We start from the raw sequence: 20,006 nt of genomic DNA on the forward strand, positions 1-20,006 counted from the left end.
AGGAACATTTAAAGGGATCTGCAGGAATTAAAAGGATTTATGAGGATCTGTTTCTACAGTGACATCGGTAGCTGTATAAACAGCACATCAGCAAGAGGCATCAACAGGAGGTAGTGCAAGGTGAAATGTTTCTGCAGGGAGGGTAGCGCGTTGGAGGACTGCGGTGTGTTCTAGCAGATTGCTTTAGAATGGCTTATAGGAGAGCCTCTTTGCTCGAGGTGTGTGAAGATCCGTGTGAAGCTGGAAGAAGAGTTGCAGAGTTAGGTACGGGAAGTGCAGTTTGGTGTGCAGAGAAAGAGGCTGAGTTAGCTTCGTGTGGATCCTGCGACATCTGGCTTAGTATACAAAAAAAATAGGAATGTGTCTCTGCTGCTCTGGGATGTTCCAGCAATCACTGTTTAGGACAGCTGCTGGACTTCTGGTTTAGTTGCCTTTTCTTTTGTTAAGGGATGGGAAGTCACTGTTACTAGGATGAAAGTGAGATATTGCTGCTGAAAAATACAACTTGAGTACTAACTTTTCTGGATTTATAGGTTGGTGTCGCTTTAAAGTTCTGTTGGATTTCTGTCCCCAGTGCTGTTTAGGAGGCACCGTAACCCCAGAAGCTGTTGTCTGCACAGGCATTGGAGAAGGAAAGAGAGACTGAATTTGCAGGTCGGATGCGCTGCTGTGAAATACTGCTGCGCAGTTGTCACCAGATGTATCCAAGTGAGATCTTACATACTTCTCACTTCGATACGTTCCGTGATTATAGCATAAGCGACCATTTTTCAAAGGGAGCACTCCCTCAGCTATGAAACAGTTTGCAGTGTTCAGTGGCTCGGGTTGGAAGCCTGCAGGTGTTGGGTTGCTGCACTGTCACAGTGAGAAAATAACCAGAGATGGTGGCTCATCTGCTGTGGGAATCTGCAGGTCTGACATCAAGGTCTGTCGTGCAGAGTGCGGCCAGCGCGGTCCCAGTCACAGTGCAACCAGAACCGTATTTACCTGAGGACTAGTCGGACTGAGATTTCTTCTAGCTAGCTGAAAATCTGCTGTCAATTTGGTTAGCAAGCAAGTATTAGGACTTCTAAATTTCTAGTCTTTAGTTTTTGCTGGCAGAATTAATTGTTAAATGTGCTCTTTATTATAACCGTGCCAAGATGCTTTGCCCCTTTGTAACTGGTGAAATTGCTGAAATGGTTGTTTTAAACCTAGAAACTGCTGTCAGCTTCAGAAAAACACCTATAAACAAAACCCAAATAAAAGTACTTCCTCCCTCTATTTACTTAGTTAACAAGTGGTGTGCTGGTATTTGGGTTGAACGTTGGTGAAACTGAAGTGCAGCAATCTGGCTCATGATCTGACAGTGATTGGCTTCTGTTTAACATTGACCCATGTGTTTGTCGTTCTAGATGCTGCTTTCTATTTATTCTGACAGCGTTACCAGCTGAGAAAGGTGGCTGTACCAGAATTAGATGTAAAAACCACACATAATATGGACAGGAATTTTTTTGTATAAACCTTGAACTTCTGGAGAGTGGTTTTTGGGCTGCTAAAAAATTGTGGGGGGGAAGTTAATTCTTTTCTGGGAAGCTTTAAAATTTGAATTTTATGCTTGGGCAGAAGGAAGAAATGCAATGAGATTATTCTTTTCAGCTGTACATTTTAATTTTAGGAGGTCTTTGTCCAGACCGTTTTCTGTCCGTGTTGCATGGATTCCCCAAGCTTGTCAGGGGGATGCCTATTTTTGCATGAGTGGTTCTGCTGTTCCCTCAAGAGCTTCGTAGTTGCAGGAAGCACGTATTCTTAACATGATGCACTCAGCATTTCCCTCTGTTACCAGACATTCAGTGACAGACTTTCAGCTGCTGTAAATAGGAGTAACCTCAGGAGCTGCGCTGCTTAATGTGTTTATTATAATCCCCTTATTTGTCACACTTACACCTCCATTTTCAACCTTTCTGCACATGTGAGTAGTGGTGAGGAAAACTTGTAACAATCTTTTTTTAGAAGACTTGTTTCAATGGAAACAAATGCATTCTTTAACCATTCCTCCTTTAGTATTTAAAAAAAGGAATAAAAAAAAAAAAAGGAAAAGGCCTGGCTTAGTAGGTGAGCCTTAAAACATGTCAGAAGGGTTAACAAAATGCATAAAATACTGAAAAATGTGTAGGAGCGTCACATAAAGATTTTCTTTGGAGTTGATTGAAGTCTGTAGAGAACTGTTTCCACGTGCAGCTGAAACTTGTGGTGTTGTTCTGTACTGTTGGATATAGTAGCAGTTGTAATTAGTTTTTATTCTCAGCATTTGAAACTTTATGAAAAGTGTGGTTTTTAAAGAGCAGGTGAGTAGGTGAGTACTACTAAGTGTAGAAAATAATGAAGATTACACGACAGCCTACGTCGAATACTTAACTGCATATAACTAATATTCTGTATGTGTGCTGTTAGCATAAGCAGAAAACATAAACTGGAAAAAAATAAAGACTCTGCATTTCCTGAGTTCCTATTTACTCTCGGATGTGGCCGGCATTGCTCTGTGTATGGCCAGCTGTTGGTGCTGCACAGATGGAGTCCTAAGTGCAGCTCTAGGTTGGTGCAGCAGACGGGTTCCTCTGGCTTTGCCTGGCTTTTGTGTAGCCCCACCGAAGAGCAGCGCTGAGGAGGGGACGGTACCCAGGGGTGGGGTGGGTGCTGCACGGCTGCGGCTCAGTGTTGGCCTCACAGGTAGTTCTGCATATTATCTTTGTTATTACATGAAATTGTCGTCGTGTTTCCATAACAGAATTTTAGATAAGACTTTCTCAAGAAGGTTATTGTTCATACTTTGTCTGTGAGTCATCCCTCTGTGTTCCATCATCACGCGGGGAGACCTGCTACCGTTGACTACTGTAATGAAGAACTAGTAAAAATAACATGGGTTGTGTGAGCTCTAGCTTGATAAACATTCACTGTGTGCTAAGTGAACTTTATAACGTGTTTCCCTGAGAAGCTTGTAATGCAAAATCCAAACCTCTTGTAAAGCTGTGGTGGTTTGGAGCTGCCTAGAATGGACATGAAGCTTTACGTGAACACCTTGGTAAGATAATTTTTTCTGTGTGACTGCAACTACTACAGCTGAAAGTTTGTGGTAGCCACAGGCAAGTGTGGAACACGGATAAGAGGAGTTTTGCAGCCTGGATTAGGGAGTTATTTTTGCAGAGGAAGAATGTAGAAAGATTGTAGCCTAAGCAAAAACTAATACTTTGTGGGGAATGCAGCATGCCACTATGAAATTAGGCAAATGGAAATTTTGAAATGAAAACACAGTGAGCAGGAAGGAACTGTGGAAAGTTGGGCTAAGGGGAAGGAATTCCTTGAAACAGTTGTTTTTAAGGAGTAAAAGTGAAGTTTGTAGCCACAGTAATGGTTCATGGCCTGTCCTCAATTTATTTCAGTTAAAATAGTTTGAGCTTCTAGTGCATGAATTTACCAGCCCTTTTGCTCACGATTGCTCTGTGGCAGTTGCCAGATCTTTCACTGACCCTTAGGTAAAGGAGTGTTTGGTCAGCTATAACAGCAACACCCAGTGTAAGCTCGAAACTAAACTCTTTATTTTAGCTTCTGTACTGAGAGCGATGCTACGGTTTCCCACGTGGCACAGGAGTTCATGGTGGAAGATTGCTTCGACTTTTATCTGGAGATTTTTCTGGAAAATTGGAGAAGGAAGGGTGTGAAATTTAATCTGTCAGACTTTTGATCCTGGGACTAACCTTTGCTGCTTCATTTTGGGATATCGGTTTCGGGAAGGTATCTTGTAGAAGTGTTCATGGGGGGATGGAGGAGAAGGTTCATAGGTGAGGGTGATGTTTCTCGAGGGGTTTGACACTTTGCTGCATGTAAGCAGGCGAAGTGAAGAGAGCGCATTGAAGTGAGATGTTTTTTTTTTTTATTGTTTCCAAGTGGAATAGGAAAGGAAAGTGATTGAATACAACTTGATAATTGATGAAAATAAATTCTCCTTTAAAAGTTGTCTCAATTTTTGTGTTACTACTTGACGGGCTACACTGGTAAAGTATTTATGTCTGCAACTGGATATCTTCTAACTGATTATTGAAGTATTTTTTTTTCCAGTAGCATCATAAATTTTGGGCAACCTATTCAGTTTTCCTGTTGTCCTAAAGAGATAGTTTTGTGTAGACAGTATCTGGTAGCAGAGCATGTGTTGCTCTAAAGAAGGGTCTGAAGTAAATGGAGCTACAAATGGAAGCATTTTTGCTTTGTTTCAGCATTGGCAGAAAGGCTGGATCTATCTAGTCATCTATCTTCAAAATACAAAATGTGTTATGCATGTTTTTACCAAAAGCAGTAAAGATACTTAAAGCAAAAAAGGATCACAAACCTTGCTGTAAAAGAAGTGGGTAGATGTACATGAAAACCAATACAGGTTTGACTCTTTCATTTGTATTGTTTCTTTAGGAAAGAAATATACCTAAGTGTAGGCAGATACTTGTTTTTCTTTGGCTTGAAAATTTGTGCTTGTATCTTTACTATGGTGATTGTACTTGTCTTTGCTTAATACTGAGGAAGGCATTTTTTTCTTCATGAAATGGGCATTTCTTATTTAAGCAGCTGATTAGCATACTAGCATGATTATTATGCTTAAAAATGAAGAAGAAAAGGTAACATCAGTGTTGACACAAAGTAAATACGCCTCTGTAAGATCAGCTTTACAGCTGCTGCACTAATTTGTTCTGTATAAAGGCATCTCAGAGCTATTTACAAATTTAAACAATAGGAAAATATTTTTGTTTCAGAAAATGTTTTTTTTGTTTTTTTTTTTAAATACAGTTATTTTTTCAGTGCAGCTAGGAGGCATTTGCAGATAGGCGAGTGTCAGGTTAGCAGACAGTAGGAAGGGTATCACGTAAGCTTACAGATGCTCCCGTCAAGTATTTGCATCACAGCAGGCTTTGAGGCAACAGACTGCAGTGTTTGAAATACAGTATTCCGTGAAAATTGTCCTCACCCAAGTGGCCCATTTAATTTTCCCTTTCTGAACATGTGGTTCTGTTCAGGGCTGCACCGATAACTTATGAAACGGGTTACTCTCTATCCGCTTGTCTAATCGGGAAGATAAAGTGATGGGCCAATTATTAGGGAAATAGCAATGGTTGTAATATTTTTCTAGTTGAAGGCTACACAAATAAAGCCCATCCGTATTTTGATGAGGTATTGTAGTGTGGTGCACTTTAATTATCGAAAGAGTAGCTAAGGGAGAGAAGTTAAGCAACCATTTGGTGTTTGTGGCGGGCTTGGGAATAGAAGAGTTTTCTCTTCCAAGTCCTCTTGGTGTGCTTGTTTTGCCTGCTAGAGCATGGAGTTGTAATTATGCATAGTCCAACAGAAGAACTTGTGGAACTCGGAGCCATGTAAAGCTGCCAGTTTTCACGTTGGGTACAGCTCCGTGGGCCAGCTGTATTCTGCTGATTTCTGCTGATGTCACCGTTGACTCATTGCCAAAACTTGGGAAATGCAGGTGAATGGAAAGTGAGTGAGAAGAAAAATGTTGTATCTTGAGTGATACAGCATCTTGCTCCCATAATCTCTGCGGGGTTTTGAGCGTATTGGCCAATTGCATGCCCTGTTCCAAGACTGTGGAGATGGTTCAGTTGATTTCATGTAGACCATGACAGCTTCTTCTGTTGGTTTCTTAAGGCTTATTATTAATGCTTGCATTAAACATCAGAGAAATTATCTGTAGCCATTGTTCAATTTGCACGTTATAGATTTTTTAATAAAGGAAGAAAGTTAAGGATATCTTAAAACGTGAGGTCCTGCAGCGATGTGGTACGTTTGTGGTGCTGCTCGTCTTTTGCATCTTCCGCAGCACTTCAGAGATGAGTGTCCGTGAAGAGCTACGGCAGGGCCTCCAGTCCGGGCTTGAGAGACAGGCGGCTGCGTAGGCAGCTGTAAAATATCAGTGAGAAGCCTTTGGAGCACATGCTGCACCTCTAGCAAAGGTTAGCTGTGACCTTCAAAGATCAGAAAAGACTGTCTTAAATGGCATGCATGCAGTAAAGCTTATCTGTTGCTAAAGAAGGAGCTCTTAGATTAACTGGGTATTTCATGTTGGGTTTTCTTCTTGCTTTATTTTTAAGTGGCCTGCATTCTTATTCCCATCCCTCTTCCCTTTTCATGTATTTAACTGAAAAACAGCTCCAAGACAGGAGGATACCCTAGCACGAGTTAGTGGCTGAGCATCTACAATGTCTTTGCTTTCAGTGTGACATGTTTTGGTAACGCTACGCTCTGTAAGGAAAGGTTTGGTTTGTATCAAATTTGTTAACGAAGTATGTCTGGATGCGTCTTGAAAGAAGAACTGTGTAGTGTTGTGGACATGCATGAAGAGTGCAGAAAAATAATTGGTGTGGGAAATGGTGTAGCTGGGCGCCTGAACTGCAGAGCAGTGGCTTTTGTGAAAATGGGAACTGCAGACTACAATTAGCTGTCATTAATTTTGTTGAATAGAAATATGTTCCATTTATTGTACAATCAGGAGCCAGGCTTGAATGAGTTTAAATAGATGAAATCTAAATTATACTGACAGTCCATTAAACAGCAGCAAAACCCCTTAAAGAAAATGGATTCGCTATGATACCAGTTTATCATAAAATCATTTGCCAAATAAGAGCTATAGCCCAGGCATCGGGAATACTCCTGTGAGTTTCAAATGAACAGAGTAAATTGGTTGAACCATTTATTGCAGAACAGGGCTCTAGCACATTGTTTTCTGACAAGGAGCCAGCAGTGTTGCTTGAAATCTGCTCAGCAGGCAGTGACACTGAAAGATCAGACTAGCAATTTGTTTGTTGTGGGCCGTGTGGGGGGAAGAGAGGTGACTTTATAGCTCCCTACCTGTCGGTGGTGATATTTTTCTGGTTAAAACCATGTGTTTGTCGTTCCCAGTGTGTTCCTCCCTGTGTTTCTACGTTTGTCACTAAGCTGTCATGCCAAATGTGTTGCTGTAGTTAGAGGTCTGTTTCCATTCCCAACCTTTGTTTTCCAGGGTTTGGTGGTTGTCCTGTCTATGGAATACAGGCAATTTCAGACTTCAACATTTAGAATTCATTGAGTGTTGCAAATATTTTTCTAATCCTTAGAAAGGTATCACCTGGTTATTAACAGTCTGTAGCTGCTAATATCGTGCTCCTAATGGTATTTAACTGTTCTGGGTGGTGGTGGGGAAGGATTGTGGCGTTTGGGTACCTGAGACACTGAGGGGAAGAGCCCGGCTGTTTGGGGTTCCCACTGGTTTTGGCTTGGGCAGAGGGGTTGCTGGAGACCAGTTCAGAATCGCCCCATCATGCTGCTTCCCTGGTTGGCAGAGGGCACTGGGGGCAGCTAAGCCGTTTAATTTTAGGCACCAGAATGGAGGAAGGTAAATATCCTTTCATTCTGGGCTGTAAATAGCCTTTAATTATTTGCCTGTCCCCTGACTTGTACTCAGTTGCTTCTACGGTTTCCCAGATCCATCACACAGATTCCTTCTGTGGGGCAGCACAAGCTGTGGACTGGGTGAGGGTGGTGGGTGGGTGCTCTCTGTGCTGAGTGAGAAGTGGCGGATGTGGAACAGCAGCGCGTGTGTGCTGCGGGGGTGACTGTACCTGGACCCCGGTTTGTAGCGCTGAGTGGGTGAGTACCGGGGATGCGTTTCCACTGATGAGGTGAGCCTGAGGCTTCGCCTGGCTGCTTGTGACAAGGGAGGAGTTGGTGCCTGAGCTGTTCAAACTTGGTGTCCCACGAGCTCCCGCAAGTTGTGCCGAAATTGTGGAGAAGAGTGGGTTGTTTTACACATCTGGAGTATTGTTTTTCAGAACCTCCAACTCTAATAGAGAATATCTGAAGGAAAGAAAAATGAGCAAAAGAATGCGTAATCCAGTAAGATCCTGGGAAATGTGTGTGTATTGGAACTCAGGTTGCTTACAGCTACTCGGTGAAGTCTGAACTGTGACTGTTGAAACAGGACGGCGGGGGGTTGTAGACAATTCCTTGACAACGGCTTTCAAGGAATCGCTTTCCTGTGAAATTCTGGTGCTGTGCTGAGAGCCTAAGGCTTTGTTTCTTGGATGATGCAAGGGTTGACTCATTAGGTAAAACGTGAAAGGATTCTAATTGTGGAAATGGTTACTACATAAACTGCAGCATTTAAGCTGGTAAAGGTTCATGTGTTCAGGAAAGTGAGGTGGGTGGGTTTTTTTTTTTTCCAAAAGATCCTTAAGTCCATGTATTGAAGCACTAATTTTAAAAGCAGCTTTTAGTGTGGGAATATTAATGTAACCCTTCAGAACTAGGGCACATCTGGTGACTATCACAAGCCCAAAGGCGTAATGACTCCGTACCATGTGTCGTAGAAATACTTCATCTCCAGTGGGATATTTGACACGAAATAGGCAAGTAAGCACTCATGGATGGAGACAGGCAGTGAATCCCGCTAGCTGTGCAGGGAACTGAAGATTTCTTTATTTTACTGTTGTAATGGCAAAGGTTTTGAAAAACCCCCTCCCTTTTCTTTCCTTTTTCTTTCCTTTTTTTTTTGTCTTGTGGGAGGGTTTGCTGGTTTGCCACTAGTAGACTCTGTGGTGTAACAGCTCAGATGGTTAACTTGGCTGAGGTGGCCCTTGGAATCTGACATGTGGATGTTACCTTTCTGTGGGGAAAGCCAGAGCGTGAATTTGTACCATGCCCGTTTCGTGTGTGGTGACTGCTGCATTCTTGCTCCTACTAATAATTGCAGACTGGTGTGAGGATGACTATCCTTCAGTAAGAGAAATTAAGTTAGACTTTGGTAAGTGTCTAAGGATGTTCAGAGCAACAATCTTTGCTTGCTGTGTTTCATCCTATAGCTTACTTTACAGTGATTTCTTTGTTTCGGTTACTTTTCACTGGGTGGATGTAAATAATCAGGCATCTCCTTGCATTTTCTGTTAGTGGTATGATTCTGTCTATAAAGGGGGTCATGAGCCTTGCCGAACAAAGCACATCCTGAAGTTCCATTTTCAGGGGATCTTTGCAGATGATGGAGCAGCTGACACAATGTAGTTGTTGATACAACTGTAATCAGGACTAGAAAAGAAAAAATGACTGGGAAGGAGTCTTAAAATGTTTGGAGGTGGACAGAATACAGACTAAGAAAAATAAGGTTATCACCACCTTGCAAGGTAAAGGGAACAAGGAGAAGGTAAGTGAAAAAATAATGGTGACACGGTATGGCTGGTGGGATGAACTTGTGTGTGTTGAAGCCAAGGCCTCCTGGGAGGCCAGGTTGTAGGCAGCTGGGGTTTGGAGATGGATTGCCGTAGAGCGGTGAAGAGCAAGCATCGGATGTGGAGCCAGTGCAGGCGTGTTCGTGAGTATTTATTGACCTTCTGGGTTGTATTTTGTTTTGTAGGGGATTTGTCTTGTCAGGGATTCTGTGCGAATGTGTAGTGCCCTGACACTGCCACGTGTCAGTAGCTGCAACCAGATTAGTCCGCTGGTCCCACACAGTGTTCTCGGAGGGGGCACACCGGGGACTTGCTCTACTCGGATGAGTAGGCATGAAGTGAAATGGCTTAACTACAGTTATGGGCCACTCAGTCCGTAATTCCATGTAGTGAGATGAGTAACACTTTGTGTACTGGATAGTATTTCTTGGAAAATCAGAGGACTAGGAGTTGTGTATCACCATACAGCAACTTCAGTGGATGTGGTGCTGAGCTATTCAACTGGTGGCATGTTTAAGTTAAAAAAATTATATTCAGTTTGATTTTTGTTGGGCTTTTTGAGTGGAAAGGATTGAATGTTAAGGTTAGTAGAAATGAATATTAATTTTGCAGGAACAAATAAAAGTCTGAAACATGCCTGTATTGTGAATTCCTTTCTAGAATAATAGAAGTTGAAATAACTGACCAGAATTTCTTGCAGGCGTCTGAAGGGAGAGCTCATACGGGTTCATTGTGTTCCAGGCTGACAAACAGCCTCAGGCTTCAGACTTCCATTTAGCACGAAGAGAGTACCTGGCACTCGATTTATATAAACCTGCTGATCAGTAAAAGAATTCAGTACCAAGTAAACTTGTCTGTGGGAGGAATGCCTTTATTTTGTGGTTTGAAGTTTGGGGTTTTTAGCTGTTTCTTTACGACAAATGGGGCATCTTTTGTAGTTGTCACAAGTTGCCAATAGGCGCTTGGACACAAAGCAGCCTGAGTAGCAGTGAGGAGAACTGACTGAAGCTGTCAAAGTCTGTGCAGAAGTTGTCTGCAGCCAGAGAGAGAGGAAAGTGTTCCAGAAGTGTGTGATCAATGGAAAAAAAGGGTGCAATAGCATGTTCCAGTGTGCTAAGGATAAGGAGGGGCTATTCTGTATTTTTAATAGACATCAGTCTGATTTATGCAGGTGTTGCATTAGAAAAATGATACACAGGTTTTCTTCGCTGCTTGGTTCCACATGAAAACTGCTCTTCAAAATAATGTATTTTGGATTTCTGGTAAATGAAAGTAATTTCTCCTTATGGTGAATTTTGAGTGGCTAATGTGAATGCATCCATAAATGTCCTCCTTCTGGCGTTTTTTCAGTTTTTAGTGTTCTCTACATTGCTTTGTACCTGGATTAACTTGTTTTCTTATCTGCATGGCCTCTGTTGCTTTGGAGACATCTTAACTGGATGTCATCTTCGTTTTAAATTTTGGCAGGCAGCCAGCAGTGCCTTACTTAATTGCAGTATATTTGTGACTCAACATATTTGCTTTATCCATGGTGGATACCAGATTCTCTTTATTTTGTGTCAACCATTTCAGAGGGATGCTTAGCTGTTTATGCTGTGTGCTGTCTGAGAGCACTCTGAGGTTTGCAAAATGTTTTTTTCTTTTTTTTTTTTTAAAAAAAAAGCCACTTTGAAGTTGTGGTGTTTCCTGTGTCTGAAATCTCGTCGCTTATTTTTTTACATATTCCCCCGTGAATCCTGAAAATCTTCCCGCGAATGAGTGGTGGAACATCATGTAAGTGGGTGATTCACCTGGAATACTCAGCAGTTGGTGTGAGTGAGTAGAGGGCTGTCGAAATGGAATCATTAGCCAAGGAAGTCTGGGAAACCAGAATGGTGTAAGAATACTTCGGTATGGTTGAGTTGCTGTGGCTTCTGAATAAACGGGACTGAATTGTGCTGTATCAGTGCAAGGAGGCGAAGGGGACTCATTTGGTGCACGGCACTTCAGATGCTTACCTCCCAAGAGAGACTGACAATATCTTCATGGGATTTCCAGGATTTTGGATGAAAAGTGCTATGGAAGTGTGAGATACAAGTCAAATAGATTACTGTTCTTCTAGTGTTGATGGTTGATTACATATACGATATTTCAAGCTTTTAAAATGTACATAGGCATGCTGTTGCAGCAGCTGCTACTATCCTAGCTAGAAAATACGCAATTTGAAATTGGTCGTTTCGTAAAGGCAAGTCATACTTGAAACGAGTGGACGTAATTCTTCTTGATTCTAGAGAGATACTAGAGGTGGTTGTGTACAACAGTTTATTGTTATTTTCTTTCTAAAAAAGAAAAAAGAAAACCCCGAAGATTGTAGTGTATCTTACATCTATGAAACTTCTGTTTCTTTGGAGACTCCTGGTGCAAGGCATTTGGTTCATCACGTTGTAGATAGTGAAAGTATGCAGCAGAAAACTTCCAATTCCTGCTACTGATATAGATGCCTATATAGCCTTGCTGTTTAGAATAGCTTTCTGTGATGCCATCATCGTTAAGACAAATCACTATATTCAGCAAATAGTTAGTTAGCATTAGCATTTTTGAAGAATTGTACTCCTGACCGCGTCTCCTCTTCTGCTCTAATGCTAGAGTGGTGTTAAGGATTCATAATAAATCCAGTCTGCGAGTGAACTCTTTTCTCGCTATTTCTGTTTACTTTAGAATTTAAATTCTTTGCTCTTAATCTTTATTTAATGCTTATAGCACAAAAATATGTCTAAGCAGCTGATTTTCTAGTGTTTCACTCTTTAGTTGATTCCATTATCATTCTTACCTTGGTTATTATCGCTCAGTTTAGTTGGGGCTAAGTTTACATGAGGTGGGCACCTGGTAAAGAAATGACAGCTGTACTGAAGTGTAATTCTTATGTTTGCTGGCATTTTTGTGCTAAAAAGAGCTGTGTAGAAGCTCTCGGAAGAGGCCGGGACTCATACAGAGCTCTGACAGCAAGTGTCGGGAAGGTCAGTAGTGGCTGCTTCTCGTGTAGAAAAGGCTTTTGGAACCTGTGGCCTGAGGAGTCATGAGTTCATTTCAGTGCTACGGTTGTGGATGGTTTTGTAATGAGTGATCAACACTTATTACAGTAACAGAAATTCTCAAAGATTTCGGTTAAATTTGTAAAAGTTAAAAAATGTATTAACTTCTAGTTAATATTAAGAAAAATTCAGGATGACTGCTTGGTTTGGAACTTGCACGCTAAGTTCTGGTTCAGAACACTCAAACTGAGTAGTTTCATTTATGTGTCTTCTAATGGGGATGTGGACACAACTCTGCTGTAATTACCTTCCTCTGTGTACTTGGAGGGGAGCTTCACTGATGCTGGAAAAATTATGATTTCAGATTCATCAGAATTCTTATCCTGTGTCTCTGACTCTTACTATAAAATAAGCAATAGATTTTCATCTGAAAAAAGAAATCTGTCTTGTCAAGCTCATTTGACTTTGATCAAACACTGTTGCAAAGTGATTAACAGTGCGGTTGCGATGGATAGAGAATGGTGTGGTGAAGAAACCTGTTTCCCAAATAGTGTTGCAAGTAGAAATTTGACACTTGGATTTACTGGCTTTGCTTTGAAGGGTTACTAGGGCTATGTGATAAACCAGCAGCAAGTGACTCCTGGCACTGGTACGAGGCGAAAGCGTGGAAGAGGGTGCGGGTGCTCTCTGGTAAAGTCGATGTTCCAGGCTGCCCTTAGTGCGCTGGTGCTGTCACTTGGCCCTTGGTTCTTCCTTTCCTGCAGCTGGTTGAGATGCTCCTGAGCAGGCGATCTGTCCTGTGAACTTGTGCTCCGGGGATTTAGTTAGTTCGAGGAATTGCCTAATCTATTCACAACTAGGTGGTGTTTGTGCGAAATGGATTTTATGCTGAAGAGGACAGTCTCCCTGGTTCTGTTTTAAAAGCCCCTGATCCTTGACTTCGCACAGCAAGATTTAGGTGACGGTTGAAGTGATGGCTTTTAGCTGTTTGTTAGCTTTCATCTTCTCTGGGGATGTAGACCACGGTGAGCTCTGCTTGTCATTTGAAGTGTGTCTTCAGAAGATGACTTCTGCAGGAGTCACGGTGACCTGCCTGACTTTGATACTGACATGCTCTGACCTCAGCCTGGTTTGTAACCACCTAAAGACCAGCATCTTTTCCTGCCTAGATCGAAATCATGGGTCAGTATAACTGAGAAATACCTTTGCCTTTGAATTCCTTCTGTTGAATGTGGAATTTTAGCTATGCTGATCAGCTGGCTTAATTTGAGACTAGTATGTAGAAATTAGTTTATGGCTTACTGTGGAAAAGAGGTACTGCTCTGCCATCAGGGTTTTGCAGTTAAAAAACCACAAAAGTGTCAGTTCGATGGATAGTGCCTATAATGAGGATGCTGGGGTCGAACACTGTTGTGTCTGAAACACAGTGTACTGGCTTTCAGGTGTAATTCTTCTGGGACTAGTTGTTTTTAGAAACCTTGACTGTATTGCCTTAACATACTGCTGACATGGGACAAAGTAAAGGCCTACCTGAAAATCTGTGGACATGAGCTGAAAACAGAATTGAGGAAGATAAGGGAAGATACAGAAAAAGAAGACAGAGAAAAGAATAATTTTGCACTTTAATTCTAAATGACTGGTAGAAAAGCTAGAACTATTTCCAAGTTTTTTCTCCTCTTGATCTCACCACTGAGATGGAGAGGAGTGTGTTCTGGTGTGAGCTGGGAACAAATTCTGTGGCTATGACATGACCCAGTGTAGGAAGGGTTCTTATGGCATGAAGTGTTGGACTGTCACTCAAAAGTTCATTCCCTTGCTTCATCAAAGAAAAAAAACAATCCCAAAACCACAACTCGGAAGTCTCAGCCTGTGACCTGACTACTTCAGGCTAGGATTTCTTGCCTGTAAAACGAAGATGATGATGTTTCACTGGACTACTGGTGTAATCTAGCACTGCTGGCTGTGACTGTGCTTGTAGCCAAAAGCAGCGAGTCCAGACCTGCGTGGCTGCAACAAGGAGTGCGGAGTTTGGGGAAAGGTGCTGCCTGCGTTTAAAGCTTGGTTTGCCAGCGGAGTTACTTTGATCCTGGCAAAACACCAGTGACCTGAAATCAATGAAGATGGGTACTGTACACCCCTTTCTCTCATCAGAACAGGATATTTCTCTGCTGCCACGTGGAAAATCAGCTGCACAACCACCTAATTCTGGCACGTATCATTGTAGGGCTATAGATTTAAAATGCCTGGCCTTTTCCCAGCCTGGCTGATGTAGTACTAAGACTCCTTCTGCACTTTCCATAGTCCTGAGGTATTCCTGCTAAAGAGCTGCTAAGTTTCTTCCTTTTCAATTAAACGTGTCTTGTAAAACTCTAAGACTTTAGATTTTTTTCTGTAGAAATATGGATAGGTCCATGGAGAATCACTCAGAACAGCTGGAGTTCTTTGTGTCTTCTGTCTGTTGAATAGCAGTTACCTGTCTGAATATGAAAGGAGAGTACAGTGACTGTCCTTTAAATATTTGTTTGGCTTTGGGAGTAGCATCTTTGCCTTCTAGCAAGCTGTGTGTGAATTTCCTGATTCCTCAGGTCGTTATCATTCATCAGGCACTTCTTTCCTATCCTTGCTGTAATTTTATTCTGAGGCACTGCTTGTGTTGTGGGTATTGCCAAGACTATTTTAAATACAACAGACCTTATTTTAAAGCAACCTTGTAGAGTCGGGTTGTCAAAAGCAAGCACAAATAATTACTCTGTTTCTGTCATGTCAAGTGTAATCTGAGAAAGCCCAGTCCTTCCACGAGGTAAATCTAATTTAGTTTGCTGTGTTTCATCTGTGTTGGTTGCCTTGGTTTTCCTCACAATTAGAAGAGAAAATATGTTAGTGCTAGGTTCTTAGCAGCAAGCTAACCACAGAAGATCTGATTAGTTTCCTGTCTTATTTTGGTCTGGTTCATAGGATGTGACCTGGTCATTTTTATTAACTGAATTCTGAGTGGTCTTATATGACTTTCTTTTGTTTTTCTAGCAAAATGTGCATTCAATCGAAGTTAATTTCTACACAGTTAATTCTGTTATTTATCATCATAAAGCATCTAGTTTCTATTTTTAGATCACACTCAGAATAAATTATGTTATGCAAATGAAATGGTGGCTCTTTCTAAGCTTAAGCTGTTTTTTACTTTATCCTGTTTTTGTGTTCTTTCTTGGAGGTACAGAAGTTAATTTCCATTATTTTAAAATCTTGTTTTTTTAAAGATTGCGTATATATTGAAAGTCGCCGGCCGAATACTCCGTATTTCATCTGCAGCATTCAAGACTTCAAACTGGTAAGGAAAATTTTCACATCTCCTTCTCCTTTTCCCTGCCCCATTCTCTGGTGAGCTGGCAATATTCCTTAGTCTGTATCTCTTCCTGTAGCTCCTTGCTCCTTCTGAGTAAATCCTGAGCTTCTGAAATAGTAGCTGTTTTGCTGTTAAGACAGCAATCTGTCTTTGGTATAGACTTGGTTAACTGGGCTGTAGAGTTTGATTTGTGGTCCACATTATACAGTTTTGTAATTCACAGAGGTACTAACTTTGAGCCGAATGTTTTGGGGAAATTGTGGCTTGGTAAGTGAAGTTTTTCCTGGGTAGTTAATTTTCGCTGTGCCTTTAGCTTTGCGTAGCACAGCTGTGTAAATGGAAACACGTGGGCTGACTGGTGGTAGCTCGTGGATCTCAGCTGCTCGGTGGACTGACAGTTGAGGATGCAAAGAGAGACTAGACCAATATTACAAGTCTATATTTATATGGAAAAATATAAAATAACAGTTAAGAATACTTTAGCACGTTCTTCTTTAAAAATGTGAAGTCGGGGACCTGTGCATGAAAAAATTAGTGGAGCTGTGTTTGCCCCTTTTAATCTGAATTTCTGCGCTTGGAAGGCTGAACGCGTTCCTTCGCAGTGTGCTGCAGCTGCGCAGAGAGCCGCTGGCTTCCTACGCGGGGCAGAGCAGGAACCAGCTGCCTGCGCCACAGAAGGGCACCTCTGCTCGCTTTGGGTAGCGTAAGCAGGTTGCTTGGAGAAGGTAGCTGTTATCATCTTGCCGTTGTTGGTTTATGGAGCTGCTGAATATGTAATAAACTGTGCTTCTTATCAATGTATAGTCTACAGATGTGGATCACCCACTATCTGTTGCCATCAGAATATATCTTCCTTTGCCAAGCTTTCTTACTCAAGTCTTCCATTTTACTCCTTATAACTTTATTTTTTGTGAGACCACAGTGAAGGAGGACATGTTTGCGTTCTTCAGTGTTGATGTCCATGATGTCCTTGGCACTTGGGAGAGCGTGGTCTCCCTCCTTCCTTCCCTCCCTCCATTTTTTTTTTTCAAGGAGTTGTTGTATGTGTAGTTAACAGGTTCTAGCAACGGGTTAAGCCACAGTTGTGCTACCTACCCATGCGTGTCAGCAGGTGCTTTTGTGTCTGACTGGAATGACAATGTGACAGTTGCCATTTCGGGCAATAAATTCCTGCTGAGTTGCATTAATTGCTCAGGATATTAACAACAAAAGCTGAAGCTTCTGTTGTCAGCATTGGTCTTGTAGAACGCATCAAAGCTGTTTGCAAAACTGTGTGGGAAGTGTATTGCAGTGTATTATGGTACCTTGAAAGTTTTTGAGTGGTTTCTCTTTTCTCATGTTCCACATACAAAGGATATTACATCAGAGCTGCTGGCAATTTTGCTTATTTTTTTTCACATGGAAATAATATTGTTTTATGTTTACTTTTACCTGCTTCAAGTTCCTTAATTTCTTTGTTAGATTTTTTTTCCTTGCTGACATCATGCATAAAAGGAACTTGTAAAAGTGACAAGAACTGAAAAAATCCTTGGTGCTGGTTATGGTGGCAAAAAGGAATCTTCAGTGTATTTGTCACTGTTGATTTTCCTGTTGAGGGAAAGGAAAGATGAGCAGTGGAAAGGACACTTGATTTCTCTTCTAGTGCGAGATACCAACAGGAAAACAGTCTTGTTTTGCCTTCAGCTAAATATGTCAAGTGAAGCAGGGAAGATAACAGCTTTGAAATGTCGCCCACTAATTAAGTACACTGTCATGTTGGTTGTCATAAACGAGAAGTTTTTGGCTGAGTGTATTGCCCTTACCCTATACTCACTGCTGTTCTAGGTGCAGGTCAGGCATAGGAGCTAATACTGGTGGCTTTTTACTGATAAAACCAAGGAATGTAAGCTTGTATTTTTAAAAAAATACAAAGAGAACGGAGAAAAATGCCAAAGCAAATGCTGTCTGATAGATGGGTGTGCTGTCTTGTGGAGTAAAAGGTACCGAGGGTCATTCTGGGGATGAGGCTGGAGTACCATTCAGCTGCATTCTTCAGGTAAACTGAAGTTTAACTTCCTTTTTCCAGTAAGATTTAAATCTTAATTAGATAGGATTTTATGTTTATTACAGAACTAGAAACAGGTTCTGTGAAGTCTGACAGTTTCTTCTAGTTTCCTGTTCAAGCTTCTTTCATTTGACAGGCAGATGGCAGGAGGCAGAAGCAGGTACTGAAGTGGTGTATTCCCTGTAAATGGGCTTACTCCCTTACTCCTTTCGTGGTGCTCGGGTTGCACTAGAACCAGGTCTGTGGGGTTAGAACTGTTTTGCCTGCTGCACTTTCACAAATACCGGCATAGAAAATGGGGTGAGATCACTTGATGAAGTCATGCTACTCCAGAAGCAGAGGTGACAAAGAATGTCGGAGCAGCGTTGTATTGTGGTGTCCAGATTCTGTGACTCGGAGAAACCAGTAAGTGCTTTCTTATGCATGCTCTTCGCAGTTCCAGCAATGGTGGCAGGTGAAATGGTATACTTTGTTTCATCAGCTTGTACTTCCATCACAAGTTTCTCTTGATGTTAAGATGAACCAGTTGTACTCAAAATTATTCTAGAGGAGCAACTCTTTTGCTTTCGTGAAGAGCAATTGCACTTCACCAATGGCCATAAAATGCTCATGATGAAGCTTTACTTACCGCTAATTTCTTTGTAATTTGTCTCAGTTGCCATCCTATGTTTTGTTGCTGCGTGTCACTTCACATGAGGCGGAGCTGTGATGCTGCGGAGGTTGGTCACTCCCTTCGTGAGCTGTGGTAGTTCTTGTATTAGGATAAGCTGAGGTTGGGAGGAAGAGCAGCAGGTTTGGTTCCAAAGCATGGAGGGTGACTGGAGGAGCACAGCTAGCTTTTTGGGTCTGTCTCCTGAGCCAAAAAGTCAAATGGTGTGCTAAAGCTGGCCATGTGGGAAGAAGTTAAGTGATTTGATCAATGCAGCTCAACTGTGTTAGAAATTGTCATGGGTAACATTTATCCTTTTTTGTCTTTAGCATTTCTGTGGTACTGGATTTATTCAAGCTTTCTGGGATTCATATAAAGGACTTTGTGGAATTGAGAAGAAAAATATAATTCACTATGATGTGTTGTGTCTTAGGGAAACTGTGAACAAGAAGTGGCACTTCAAGTTATTATCGTGTCCTTTCTCATCTGCTGTTGTTTCGGTATTTCCGTAGCAGGGGTTTCACTGTAAGATTTTAATACCGTCTTTCAGAGTCGCTTCCAATAACATGCTGATAGTCTCGTGTGTTTTGGGGGAGAGCGCTAAATTACACCAGCACCAAAGGTATGACAGGAGTACTGCTCTGCCATGCGAACTGCTTGGCGTGCTTTTAAGAAATGCACTAACTATTCCTGCAGCTGAGAAACCACTTTGAAAAAGCCTGGATTTGAAACCCGCGGGACCCTCCTGGAACACTGCTAGGAAATAGAGGTGATGGCAGAAGGGGCTTCACCTCTGCCTTTATTGCTTGTCCTTTGCTACTCTGTAGTGCTGCTAGTCAGGAGTTCAGAAAACCAGCTGTAGTTCAGATGTGCTGTTTGGCATCTACTTGGTGTAACGTGCTTCAGACTTGGAGAAGGAAACTGCACACTCAGTTCCTGGTCAAACGTCGTAGTTTTTGTTACACCTCATTCTCCGTGGTACTGAGAGGGAACTGTGTTCATCTAATGATACCGCACACACCCCGTCACATCCCAGTAGGTTTGTTTTTTTTTAAAACATTTTTCAGTACACAAGGATGTCCAGTAAGGTTTGGAGGTGGTGAAACAAGCTGTCTGTTAGTCTTAAATATTAACGCTTATCAACTTTACTTTCTCCCATAACTGTGAATATGTAACTTCCATTTGTTGGGGAGCTAACAGGTTTCGCTTTGTCTCACTGATGATATGCGTGTAGAATATTCTTAGTGAGAAAGCAATCAGGAATAATTTTTTCTTCTTTGAAAGCTATTTGTGGCTTAAGAGCATGAAGAGTACAGCGGGGTTGCTTGCAGATTAGGAGTGTACGAACATCGAATACTGCAGTGTCTTTTATGAGGTCTGCCTTATTGTAATTTTGCATTTAAACTGGCTGTATTAGAGCTTCGGTCCTAACACTTTACTGCTCAGCTCTGTTCTGCTTGGAGTTCAGATTTATCTTATGCTGTTGGAGGCTTAGACCAGGTGTGGTAAATCCTCTCTCGTACTGTGAATGTTTGTGTTGAGTAATTTTGGAAGGGTTGCTTGCGGACATACTGAGCGTTCACCTCTTCCGTTGAGTTCAGTTGAGGGGGAGAGTACTCAACAGCCCAGGGAACAAAGCCAGGAGTTTCCAGGTGTTTTGTCTGGTCCTGATAATCTTGTGATGAAGTTGCTTGTCTTTAAACTTCAGTTTGTATAAATAGGAGTCGGGGTTTTT

The 20,006-nt window shown here is 41.8% G+C and overlaps 1 protein-coding gene across 2 annotated transcripts in view; it reads left to right on the plus strand.

Moving 5' to 3' along the window:
- The window catches only part of RERE (arginine-glutamic acid dipeptide repeats), a 250,854-nt gene that overhangs the window by 79,960 nt on the left and 150,888 nt on the right, over nucleotides 1-20,006 (plus strand). For both annotated transcript variants that reach the window (XM_075437109.1, XM_075437111.1), the window contains exon 3: nucleotides 15,493-15,563. In XM_075437109.1, the coding sequence (XP_075293224.1) occupies nucleotides 15,493-15,563 (71 nt within the window). The remainder of the gene's footprint in view (nucleotides 1-15,492; nucleotides 15,564-20,006) is intronic.

Source organism: Opisthocomus hoazin, chromosome 16, assembly GCF_030867145.1.
Source record: "Opisthocomus hoazin isolate bOpiHoa1 chromosome 16, bOpiHoa1.hap1, whole genome shotgun sequence".
In the NCBI taxonomy this organism is placed as follows: Eukaryota; Metazoa; Chordata; class Aves; order Opisthocomiformes; family Opisthocomidae; genus Opisthocomus; species Opisthocomus hoazin.